Below are 11719 nucleotides of genomic sequence, written 5' to 3' on the forward strand. Positions count from 1 at the left end.
GAAATCAGAGGTCAGGCGCAGTGGTTCACGCCTGTAATCCCAACACTTTGGGAGGCCGAGGTGGGCGGATCACAAGGTCAAGAATTCGAGACCAGCCTGACCAACATGGTGAAACCCCATCTCTCCTAAAAATGCAAAAATTAGCTGGGCGTGGTGGCGGGCGCCTGTAGTCCCAGCTACTCAGGAGGCTGAGGCAGGAGAATCGTTTGAACTGGGGAGGCAGAGGCAATGAGCCGAGATCGCGCCACTGCACTCCAGCCTGGCAACATAGCAAGACTCCATCTCAAAAAAAGAAAAGAAAAAGAAATCAGAAAGGGGAAGAGGGACTTTTCCATTACAAAACTGTTAAACAGAAGTTTCCGCTGAGAAATCTAAGAGGAAATTCATTTTACCTTCTCTGACCCCTTAACCAAAATAGCACCCAAACATCTAGCTTCCCGCCTTCTGCCTGGGGTAATGGTACGCACAGACACTCTGGAGCCCAGTGTCCTCATCATCTCCTACTCTTTCTGCTCTTCCTCACCTGGAAGCCCCCAGCTTCTGTCCTTGCTCTGTCCCCCAGCATGTGGCCCCTTCTGACTCTGTACCCTAGCAAAGTCGTTAAAACTTAAGCTGATGAGACAGGAGAATCGCTTGAACCTGGGAGGTGGAAGTTTCAGTGAACTGAGATTGCACCACCGCTCTCCAGCTTGGATGACAGAGCGAGACTCCATCTCAAAAAAAAAAAAAAAAAAAACCCACGACCCACAACTCCCCTTTCCCTCCTGCTGACTGAAAATGTTTGCCTGGCTCTGTGAAAATAATGTTAATTAAAAGTCTATATACACATATAAAATGTCAATTTAAAGAAAAAAAGACTTAAGCTGGAAAGCCAGCTTCAACTCCTTATTCATTGCGTGACCATGGCAAGCTACTGAGCATCTCTGAGTCTTAGCTCTTTTATCTATAACTTGGGAACATCTATATGTACCAGAGAGGGCCACTGCGCAGATTAAATGAGCCTGTGCACTTAGCACATGAAGTGGCCCTCTAGGTCCTCAGCAAATGCCTGTCATTGCCGTCATTGCCGCCATCAGCATCATCACCATCATCATCATCCTGATCATCCTGCTACTCTTGGGAAATTTGGTTTCATCAACAAGATTGTCAGCAGCTGATGTCTAAACCCCCATCCCTAGCTCCTGCTGAACAGAGCAAAGGTTTTTCCTTAACGGAAATGATATCGTATCTGCTTCCTACAGCATTTGTATCCTATAGGGCAGAGCACATAGTAGGTCCTCAGGAAACTCTCTGGGTCACCTACCTACATCTCCAAGCTCACGTCAGATCACCTCCTCACTTGCTCACTGCCCTAGCCATGCTGGCTGCCTTTCTGACCTGTGAATAAGCTCATTCCCACCTCGGAGCCTTTGGCTGCCTCTGCAATGCTTTCCCCAGAGCCCTATGGCTGGTTTCTCGTTATCACGTGATTCAAGTGTCATTTCCAGGCAGGTGCCGTGACTCATGCCTGCAATCCCAGCACTTTGGGAGGCAGAGGCGGGTGGATCACTTGAGGCCAGGAGTTAAAGACCAGCCTGACAGATCTTGTTTCTATTTAGGAAAAAAAAAAAATTAGCTGGGCATGGTGGTGTATGCCTGTAATCCCAGTTACTCAGGAGGCCGAGACACAAGAATCGCTTGAATCCGGAAAGTGGAGGTTGCAGTAAGCTGAGATAGCACCACTGCACTCCAGGCTGGGTAACAGAGTAAGACTCTATCTTCAAAAAAAAATCACTTCCTCAGAGAAGTCCTCCCTGATCGCCCCAACCAAAATAGCACTCCTTCCCTCCCTCTCTATACTGCAGAGGTCAAGTGTCTAAGTGACTGAGTAGAATTCCAGTTCCAGCCTGGTGTAGTGGCTCATGCCTGTAATCCTAGTGCTGTGGGAGGCTGAGTCGGGTGGATCACTTGAGGTTAGGAGTTTGAAACCAGTCTGGCGAACCTGGTGAAACTCCGTCTCTACTAAAAATACAAAAAAAAAGTTAGCCAGGCGTGGTGGCGGACACCTGTAATCCCAGCTACTCGGAAGGCTGAGGCAGGAGAATCACTTGAACCAAGGAGGCAGAGGTTGCAGTAAGCAGAGATCACACCTCTGCAATCCAGCCTGGGCGACAAAGTGAGACTCTGTATCAAAAAAAAAGAATTCCAGTTCCATCACTTCTTAGCAGTGTGGCCCGAGGCAAGTTGCTTAATCTCTCTGTGCTTCAATTTTCTTTTTTTCTTTTTCTTTTTCTTTTTTTTTTTTTTTTGAGACTGAGTTTGGCTCTTCTTGCCCAGGCTGGAGTCCAGTTGTGCAATCTCAGCTCACTGTAACCTCCATCTCCTGGGTTCAAGCGATTCTCCTGCCTCAGCCTCCCAAGTAGCTGGGATTACAGGTGCACACCATCACACTCAAATAATTTTTGTGTATTTTTAGTAGAGACGGGGTTTCACCATGTTGGTCAGGCTGGTCTCGAACTCTTGACCTCTGGTGATCCACCCGCCTCAGCCTCCCAAAGTGCTGGGATTCCAGGTGTGAACCACTGCGCCGGGCCCAATTTTCTCATCTGTAAAAATGGAAGTAATCAGTTTCCACTTCGTGAGGTTATTATGACAAATTAATACATATAAAGCTTTTAGAGTAGTGCCTGGCTTATTGATGAAGTGCTATCTCATGTGGGTAATTATCTTATTCACTCATTTAGTTGCTTGTGTTATGTTTCTCCATCTAGACTGTACATTCCAAGAGGCCAGAGACTTTGTTTTGTCCCTACCTTACCTATAGTAGGTCCATCTTCATAAATATCAAATGATTAGAAAGAACTGGCTGGGCACGGTGGCTCACGTCTGTAATCCCAACACTTTGGGAGGCCAAGGCAGGAGGATTGCTTGAGGCCAGGAGTTTGAGACCTGCCTGACCAACATGGCAAGACCCCATCTCTACAAAAAATAAAAATTACCCTAGTGTGGTGGCACATGCCTGCAATCCCAGCTACTCAGGAGGCTGAGGTGGAAGGATTGCTTGAGCCCAGAAAATTGAGGCTGCAGTGAGCCATAATCATACCACTGCACTCCAGCCTGTGTGATAGAGTGAGACCCTGTCTCTGAATTTTTTTTTTTTTTAATAAAAAATAAGATCTTAGGAGACATGAAAGCCCTATCTGCTGTCTCTGGCTTCTACTGGCCCCACTGTCCCAGAGACAGCCCTGGGGTGCCCCCTGCTGGATGCCACACAGGTTTTTCCTTACAGGCAGCTGGTATCTGCCATCCTATATCGTTTACACGTGGGTCCAGCTCTGTCCTCCAGGGTAGGGGAGAAATGCTAACAGGAGTAAAGAGCACTCACTTAAGAGTCAGATGTGCCTGGACAGGAGCTTCCGCTTCTCCAGTTACTCTGTATCACTTGCCAGGAAACCGTAAAAGGGATGGTCATGCGCTCTCCCCTGTCCCACCTCTGACTGGACTGTGAGGTGGTGTAATAGGAAGTGCCCTATGCCCAGTGAGCCTTCTGGCCCGCCTCACACAGCCCTTTGAAGGCTGAGAAGCAGTTGTCTTGTATTCCTAACCTAAACACCACTGGTGTAGCCGATGTCCCTCTACTGACAGGGAGAGTGAGTCTGAGGCCCCTCTGGTCTCCTCTGAGGGCCCCATGCCCTGGGGAGAGACCACAGCAGGCTCAGGGCCTCTGGGCTTCCGGGCAGGGCTTCTGGCTCCTTCCTCAGGCTCTTGGCTGCAGGTGGCCTTCTGGTTTTGCACCTACTTCCCACCCCTCCCCCTGCCTTCCTGGCTACCCTGCTTCCCCTGTCCCTGGTCGGTCTGTTGTGAGCCCAGAGGCCTCTTCTGCCTCACTCCATGCCTGTTCCCGCCCTTGGCTTTGGTTTCTGGCCACAGACACTGCATCTCCTATAACTGCATCAGCAGCCCAGGGCCCCACACTCTCTATGGGCCTCTTTCCCGAATGTTCCATGGGTGTCTGAAACTCAGGGGCGCCCCCCTCCACCTACAGCACCTTCCACACCCCCCACATTCCTGTGCTGACCTCCAGTACTCACGGGCACCGCTACCTGACCTCCTGGCCCCTCACGCCCACGACCTGTCTCTATCTTCTGTTTCCCCCCATAGCCCACTGCGGGCTCCAGTCCTTTCTCCACTCACCCCAACCCCTATTAACCTGGCTCCCACCCCTAAGCATGGCAGTTCATGGGGTGAGCCTGTTCCTCCATAGCCCTTCATCAAGCTGGACCCCGAGGGCAAAGCATCAGTTCCTTTGTCTGATTGGCAGCTCCGGTGAACATGGACTGTGCCTTCCCCACCAGACTGAAATCCCCTAAACAGGACGGAGAGCGTCCTTGTGGAAGAGGCTATGCCTCTCCCTTGAAACTGAGAGTTTTCTGAAGTCAAGGTTTTGTCTCTCTTGTCAGACTGAGGATGTCCCCAGAGCAGGGGCTGCATCTCCACCACTGCACTAGAGGGCCCAAGACACTGGCTCCCCCTCCCCTGGGGTCCTACTCTTCATGTGGCCAGGCTTCTGATTCTTCCTGGGAACGAGTCTCTTATTCCCTGCTGTAACTTCAGGGGTTACAGGGGTTACCCCTGGCCTGGGGTTGGGGCTCTGGGAATTGTAAGTAAATGAATGAGTGAATGAATGAACAATTGCAGGCAGGCCCCAGCTTGACCCCTGCAATCCCACCAGACCAGAAGGTAGCATCAGGGTTCAGAACCAAAGCAAAGCTGGAGGCTCTCAGTGATTTTATTGGTCTCCATTTCAGGAGAGAAGGGCAGAGGGTTCCAGGCTCTTCAAATGCCCGCCCCCAGGACCAGCAGCTTCTCTGGAAGGGGCTGGGTTGGCGGGAAGGAGCGTGCCCGAACACAGAGTCTGGCACAATGCCCTCCCCACCTCCCCTCCCCCAGGCCAATGGCTGGGCCAACCTCTGGGCCAGGCTTGGAAAAGGGCCAATGAGACCAGATGCTAATGACTCTAGAGAGTGGGCATGAACTAAGAGAAACTCCAAACCAACCCTTTTTGTGCTTCCCCATCCCCACCTCCCATCCCCCACCCCAGGCCCCTCAACTCCATCCCTGGGCCCAAGAGAACTGGTACCCTAGACCTTAGCACAGTCCACACCCACCCCAGTTGCCAATCAGACAAAGGAACTGACATGTTGCCCTAGGGGCCCAGCTTGATGAAGGGCTGTGGAGGCTTGAGGAAGGTGAGGACGCTATGGACTAAGTTAAGGCCTATCTACTCCCAGCCTCTACCCTCCCAAGCATCTGGGGGAGGGTAGAAGCAGGGCCACTCAGGGCTCTACCTACATGCTGCTATTGGTCACCCGGGCCCTGAGAACTGGTATACCCCCAACCCCACTCTGCCTTTAGTAAAGGATGGGGATCATAGCAAGGCCTAGGATAATCACTGGACCAAGAGAGGCCTGGAGGGCAGCCCCCCCAACACGCCCTTTTCTGGCCTCTGGGCAGCTTGGGTATCGGTCAGGCGCCAGGCTCAGCTCACCCTTCCTTGGTCTCACAATCCCAGCTTTGTCCTGCCTGGTAGGGCCGGGCCCAGCTGGCTCCATACTGGCCCAAGGGCTGCTGGAAACCAGAGCAACTGGAGCCCTACCAAGTATTTTTCCAGGCTATGCCAGGGGCCCTCGGGAGACAGAAAAGGATGGGAAGGGAGCAGCGTTCATCCATTTGTTCATTCATTCCTTCCTTGGACAAATAATATTTATTGAGAGCCCACTTTGTGGCAGGCAGTGTGCTAGATGCAAGGGATTCAGCAGTGGGTCCAGTCCAAGCCCACGCCCTCACGGATCTACGTTCTAGAAGCCGGCTACCTAAGCAAACCTATGCCAACAAAACTTCTCTCTCTCCGCTCAGGGGCTGGGCTCGGAGCAAGGGACGGGAGGAGGATGTGTGGCTTGGGGAAGGCAAGGACGCTATGGACTAAGTTAAGGCCTATCTACCCCCGGTCTTTGCCCCTCCAGGCAGCTGGGGGTGGGTGGAGGCAGGGCCGGGCCGCTCAGGGTTCTACCCACACGCTGCTGTTGGTCACCCGAGCCCCGAACCAGCCCTTCCAGTAGACGGAGTCCTGGCCCCCGTGCTCAAAGCGGACGAAGCGGACGCCCGGCCCGTAGTCGGTGAAGGTGTGGGAGATCTGGGGGCGGAGGTAAGAAGAGTCAGCCTCAGAGGTCCTGAGGCCTCCCCTGCCGCTCCACCCCAGCACACCGACCGACCTGCAGCCTCCCCATTCGGTTTCTCGGCAGCATTCAGAGCTCTCTCCACCACCCAATGACTATCTCAGCCCTGCCCAGCCCAGGAGCGCCGCGGGCGGGGTCTCCTTGAGTCACGCCCCTCACGTCCGGGCCCCACCCCTCCGCCCTGGGTTCCCCAGGCTCACCTCCATCCAGCCCCCGCCGTCACTGTCTTGGGGCACTGCCACCTGCCCGCTGTTGAACTCGGCCAGCACGTCCTCGTGCTCGGACAGTAGCTTCACGGTGAGCTCGTACAGGCAACCAGCGTCGCTGCGGCCCGAGTACCTGCTCAGAGGGAGGGAGTGAGGGGGGGGGCGGGGGGGGGCATGGCCTCAGCCCTGCTGAACACGTCCTGGGGATGGGGATTTCCACAAAAGTCCTCCTGTGCACCCAGCATCCCTGTCGGCCAGCACTGCCAGTGTTCCGAGTTTACAGATAAGGGAAACGAGGCCAGCAAGAGAAAGTGACAGCCCAAGAGCGAAACACAAGGACTACATTCCAGGTTGGCCGGACCCCAGCTTGGGGCCAAAGCCAGTCCACAGAGTGGCCTTTGGTTTGGACCGCAGACTGATTTTGAAATATATACATTACATACATACAAACATATATATGTGCATATATTTGCCAAACAATTAAAACTCAGGAGGGGAGGTGGGTTTCCAGGTTAGCCTGAATGCTCCGAAGCTATCAACCTTTGCAGACCCGTGGCCCACGCGGCCTCAACCCCTGCAGTGGGGAGGCAGCATCCTTGGGAGGGGGGGTTCCCCAGCTGGCTCACCCCTCTGCCTTACCCCACTCCTCCCAGCCCCATGCCACCCCAGGGCCCTCTCACCAGTCCTTCACCACGATGGCCGGCTGAGTCGTGTCCAGCAGCTCCTCCCAGTAGCCCTCAGCCTGCAGGTCAATGATCTGTGCTTTGCGACACCACCTGGGAGAACTGGAGTTAGGACAGAGCGGACGCTCCCCCTTCCCCCCTCCTCCACCCCCTTCTGCTTACTCGAAGGAGGAGGCGAAGTACTTCTTGACGCTCTCGTCATGGGTGAACTCCACCCCACCGTCTCCAGGCAGCTCCTCCACCCTCCAGCCGTCCCCACCATGCTCCACGTCACACCAGCCCTCCAAGTCCTCTGTAGGGACATGACAGCCCCACCCTGGTCACTCAGTCCCTGCTAAGGCTGTGGCAGGGCTGGCTCTTGCCACTCTGTGAAGGTGGGCAGGGCAAAGGTGGCACTTGGTGTCCGGGTGGGCAGATGATGAATGAGAGAGTGAACCAGTGGGCACTTTCTAAATCTGCCTCCCGGCAGGTATGTCCCCCATCCCGCCCTGCCCCAGCTGGCTGAGGGTGGGAGGAGCCGGGAGACCCCAGGATGCAGGTGGCCAGAGAGGTACAGTAATAGACAGCCTTGGGGCTACCCAGTGCTGGCACTGAGCCGGGCGCTTTCTTCCATTTCTCCCTCAAAGCCAGCCGGCGCCATTTCGGCCCATTTCGCAGCAGGGGAAGCTGAGCTCGCCCAGCCAGGGCTTCTCACCTTCCCCGCATGGGTTGCGTAGAAGGTTTCGGCGGCGCTTGCTCAAGAAGTAGAACTGCTGCCAGTGGTCGCGCTCCTCCTCCGCGCCGCCCTCGGGCACCAGCCCCTCCTGCTGGCACTTGAGCAGCCACAGCGGGGCGCCGTCCACCAGCTCCTTCCAGCGCAGGCACACCAGGCGGCAGGCCTGCACCAGCTCGGCGGCCGGGAGTGCGGCTAGCACGCGCAGCAGCAGCGGCTGGGGCAGCTCGTCCAGGTAGGCGGCGGCCACCGCCTCCTCTTCCTCTTGATCCTCCGGCCGCTCCTCCTCTGCGCTCGCCTCCTCCGGCTGCTCCTCTGGGCTTGCCTCCTCGGGCTGCCCCATGCTTTCTGCAGGCAGGGGTGGGTGGGGGGTTGTGATTCCCCCACCCTGTACCCCTCCAGGCCCCAGGACTACAATGTGCCCATATCCTCCCCCACCCACCTTGGGGCAATTCACAGCTGGGGTCAGAGATTCTGTGACTACAGACTGGTGCCCAAGGAAGAGGGCCACGGGGCCAGGGACCAATCCAGGATCAGCCCCTAAGTCCAAAGTGGTGCCTCAGAGGCCTGTTTCCTCTGCTGGACCAGTAAACCCCAGGCCTGGGCAGATGCAAGCAAGGATCATATTTTTTTATTATTAATGACATCCATCTATAGCACTGTACAATGCTTCACACAGGAACTTCTTTCATCCTCCCAACCACCCTCTGAGATCCCTGCTCCCCTCACCTCCTCAGGAAGCCTTCCAGGATTTCCCCCTATGACACCCTCTCACAGCCCTTCCTAGCTTTTGTCCTGTGGTGTGATCCTATGATAAACACCTGTCTCTGGACCATACGGAGTCTCATGAGGGCCAGAACATGGTCTGGAAAACACAGCTTCATGCCCTGTGCCTGGCATCTGGCACTTTCCCTGGTCTGTTGTCGGGAACTCATGTTTTGGGGTCACTCAGCAAGTGTTAGCCACTGTCCAAAGCATTTCAACTTCATTTACTCTTTAAATCCTCATACCATTTATTTGAGGTTGCTCTTATTGCTGTCCTTATTTCATTGATGAGGAAACTGAGGCACAGAGAGGTGAAACGGCCCAGGATCACATGACTAATCAGTGGTTGGAGCCTGGATTTGAACCCAGACAGCCTGGCTCCAGAGCCATTTTAAACCACCACAGCCTCCACAAAATAATTCACTGACTTAGTAGGCAGTGTTAGGATTCTGACTTTTTTTTTGAGATAGAATCTCGCTCGCTCTGTCACTGCACTCCAGGCTGGAGTGCAGTGGCGTGATCTTGGCTCACTGCAACCTCTGCCTCCCGGGTGGCTGGAAGCTGAGAAGCGATTCTTCTGCCTCAGTCTCCCAAGTAGCTGGGATTACACGCATGTGCCACCACACCTGGCTAAATTTTGTATTTTTAGTAGAGATGGGGTTTCGCCATGTTGGCCTGGCTGGACTCAAACTCCTGACCTCAGGTGATCCACCCACCTAGGCCTCCCAAAGTGCTAGGATTAAAGGCATCAACCGCCACGCCCGGATGACTTTTATTTTTAAAGATAGGATCTCACTCTGTTGCCCAGGCTGGCCTCAACTCCTGTACTCAAGCAATCCTCCTGCCTCGGCCTCCTAAAGTGCTGGGATTACAGTCATGCTCCACTGCACCAAGCCCAGGATTTTGACTTTGCAGGTGCAAATATTCAGGCTCAGGGATTAAGTAACTTGTTGAAGGACACACTGCCAGTATTTAGGGAAGGGGACATGGGACCTGGGGCCTTCAGGGGCTGGAGAACAGAGCCCAGAAACCCAGCTGTCCCCAGCTATTGTGTGATTTGGGGATGAGGAGGGACTTATTTAAATAAACTGTAACAAGCAAGGAGATGACATAGGGCCTTGGGGAAGGAAACTTTCTCCACCTCCTTTTCCCATCCTCAGCCCTCAGTTTTCTCATCTATAAATGGGAGTAATCATTGTGCCAGGCCATACAAACAGGACAGATGTCCAAATCCCCTGAGGAGGGGGACAAGAGCATTCTGAATTGTAAGGAGGCAGGCAGATGTCACCGCAGCAGCCGGACTGTCTCTTGGATCCCAGTTGGCTTCAGCGGGGCCGTCACAGCCTTGAGTAAGTGGACACCGAGTGCCCCAGATGCCTGGATGAGGGAGAGCCAGTGAGGAGGAGACAGGGCCACCCTGGGTGATCAGGAAGACTACAGCTCTCAGACCTACGATGGGGAGCGCCCATGGGCTAGGCCCTGGAGAGGCAAGGCAGTGGTGGGAACAGGCCAGGCACCGGGGAAGGGGACAGGTGGCAGGGCCCAGACCCAAGTCTCCAGGCCCATCAGCCCTTAGCCTCCTCACACGCAGCTTCTCCTCCCTGCCCAACACACAGTCAGGCCCTTGAGAGCTTTCGCAGAGCCCAGAGCACACAGCGAGTCCTCAGTCAATCTTACTGAGTGAACCACATTGAACACAGCACTTCTCCTTCCTTATTAGCATGTTTTTGGCCACATCTTTATGATGTGGGGATTTACACCTGCCCCTTTGACAAAGAGGAAACTGAGGCCAAAAGGGGCTTAACGGCTTCTCCCAGACCACATCGCAGAACAGCAAGAAGACAGGAAAATGCCAAGCCCTGAAGCCACATCGCCTGCCCAGGCAGATGCCCACAGCTCTCTGGGGAGCTGGGCCCAGTGTCCTCACCTCTCCAGCCCTCCCCTCCAGCCCTGGCCCCATCGGACACCTGATGCTCCCCGAAAGGTGCACTTCACCCAGTCCCCTCTTCTGGCCCCGGGGCCTGGCACTCAAGGCCCCAGATCCAATTACAGCTCCCCTCACCCTCTCTCTTACACACACAACTCCCCACATTGTTGCCGGCGGAAAGTTATCTGGCCCCTGGAAGCTGCCTGCCTGCGAGGCTGATTCACTCACCTGGAGTGGGCCCCAGAGTTCAGGGAATAGCTGAGCCCTGGGAAAAGGCAGGAGCCAGTTCTGGAGCCCTACAGAGGGTGTGGCCAGAAGGCGGTGGATTGGGAGCAAGGGCTGCAGGAGCTGGGATTTTCAGGGCTGGAGGTGGGGGGAATGGGGGGTGGGGGGACGGGAGCTTTCATCAGTCTGTTTGCCACCGCATACCCCAAGCAATGCCCACCCCCAGCTGGATGTGATGAGAAAAGAGTGAGGGCTGTCTGCAGGCAGGTCTTGTTCCCATCCTGACTCAGCAGGCAACCCCTGCAGGCCCTGCAGGGAGTTGGACGGGTGGGGGTGAGGGGTCTTGGGTGCCAGAGAGGATGACTGGGCAACCTGGGAAGGCTCTGAGCACCAGCCAAAGCTGCCCCCAACGCTCCCTCACCGCTGACCTGGTCCCCACTGGGTATCTCACCACCCCGGGGAGGGGAGGGGCAGCCCCTCCAGACAAGGGAGCTCAGGAGGGTGAGGCCAGGCCAGGGACCCCAAGGAACCCACGGGGATCCAGGCGGCCGAAGGCCCAGAGCTGGAAGAGCTGATGAAAGAAAAGGCTCGCAGCCTCGGTCCCAGACGCATCCCAGGCGCCCGCCAGACAGACCCTCAGGAAGCTGGGAGGCGGGAATGTGGGGGTCCTCTCGTGCTACTTCCTGGCTAAATGGGACCCAGGAGTCCTCTCTCCCTGCCGGTCGCCTCTCAAGGCCTCCCGCCAGACTAAGATAGCAGAGAGATGTGCTCTTTGGAGACCGCCTCTAGGACTTCGCTGGCGTGAAAGTTTGCCGCGCCAGGTCTCCAGGCCCCCTCGCTCTCTGACTCCGCTCTGTGCAGCGCTCGCCCGCCGACCCCATCTCCCCTCCCCGCCGCAGCGAGCGGTCCAGGCGGCGGCTACCTGGGTCACCGTCTCCGTCCATCGCTGCGGAGGGCGGTCGCGAGAGGAGGAGCCGGAGCGCTGC

The 11719-nt window shown here is 55.6% G+C and overlaps 1 protein-coding gene across 2 annotated transcripts; it reads right to left on the reverse strand.

The window, feature by feature from the left end:
• Window positions 1-5704: 5704 nt before the first annotated feature.
• On the reverse strand, window positions 5705-11713 carry FBXO2 (F-box protein 2). Of its 2 annotated transcripts, none has more exons than XM_011935816.1 (6): window positions 11656-11713; window positions 7799-8164; window positions 7267-7396; window positions 7102-7197; window positions 6416-6554; window positions 5705-6172 (listed from the first exon to the last, which is right to left on the reverse strand). In XM_011935816.1, the coding sequence occupies exons 1-6, from the start codon at window positions 11675-11677 to the stop codon at window positions 6038-6040; spliced, it is 888 nt and encodes a 295-aa protein (XP_011791206.1). In that variant the 5' UTR covers window positions 11678-11713; the 3' UTR covers window positions 5705-6037. The 2 variants fall into 2 exon arrangements, with proteins under 2 accessions (XP_011791206.1, XP_011791205.1); XM_011935815.1 differs by having other exon boundaries at window positions 5713-6172; window positions 7102-7206.
• Window positions 11714-11719: the final 6 nt, after the last annotated feature.

This window comes from Colobus angolensis, unplaced genomic scaffold (genome assembly GCF_000951035.1).
Source record: "Colobus angolensis palliatus isolate OR3802 unplaced genomic scaffold, Cang.pa_1.0 Scaffold149, whole genome shotgun sequence".
Classification (NCBI taxonomy): domain Eukaryota; kingdom Metazoa; phylum Chordata; class Mammalia; order Primates; family Cercopithecidae; genus Colobus; species Colobus angolensis.

Coding starts and splice junctions, on each gene's coding strand:
- FBXO2 (XM_011935815.1), bottom strand. CDS start 11,677: ATGGACGGAGACGGTGACCCAG. Junction 7,397..7,798: donor ACGCAACCCATGCGGGGAAG/GTGAGAAGCCCT, acceptor ATGTCCCTACAG/AGGACTTGGAGGGCTGGTGT. Junction 7,207..7,266: donor TACTTCGCCTCCTCCTTCGA/GTAAGCAGAAGG, acceptor TCCTAACTCCAG/TTCTCCCAGGTGGTGTCGCA.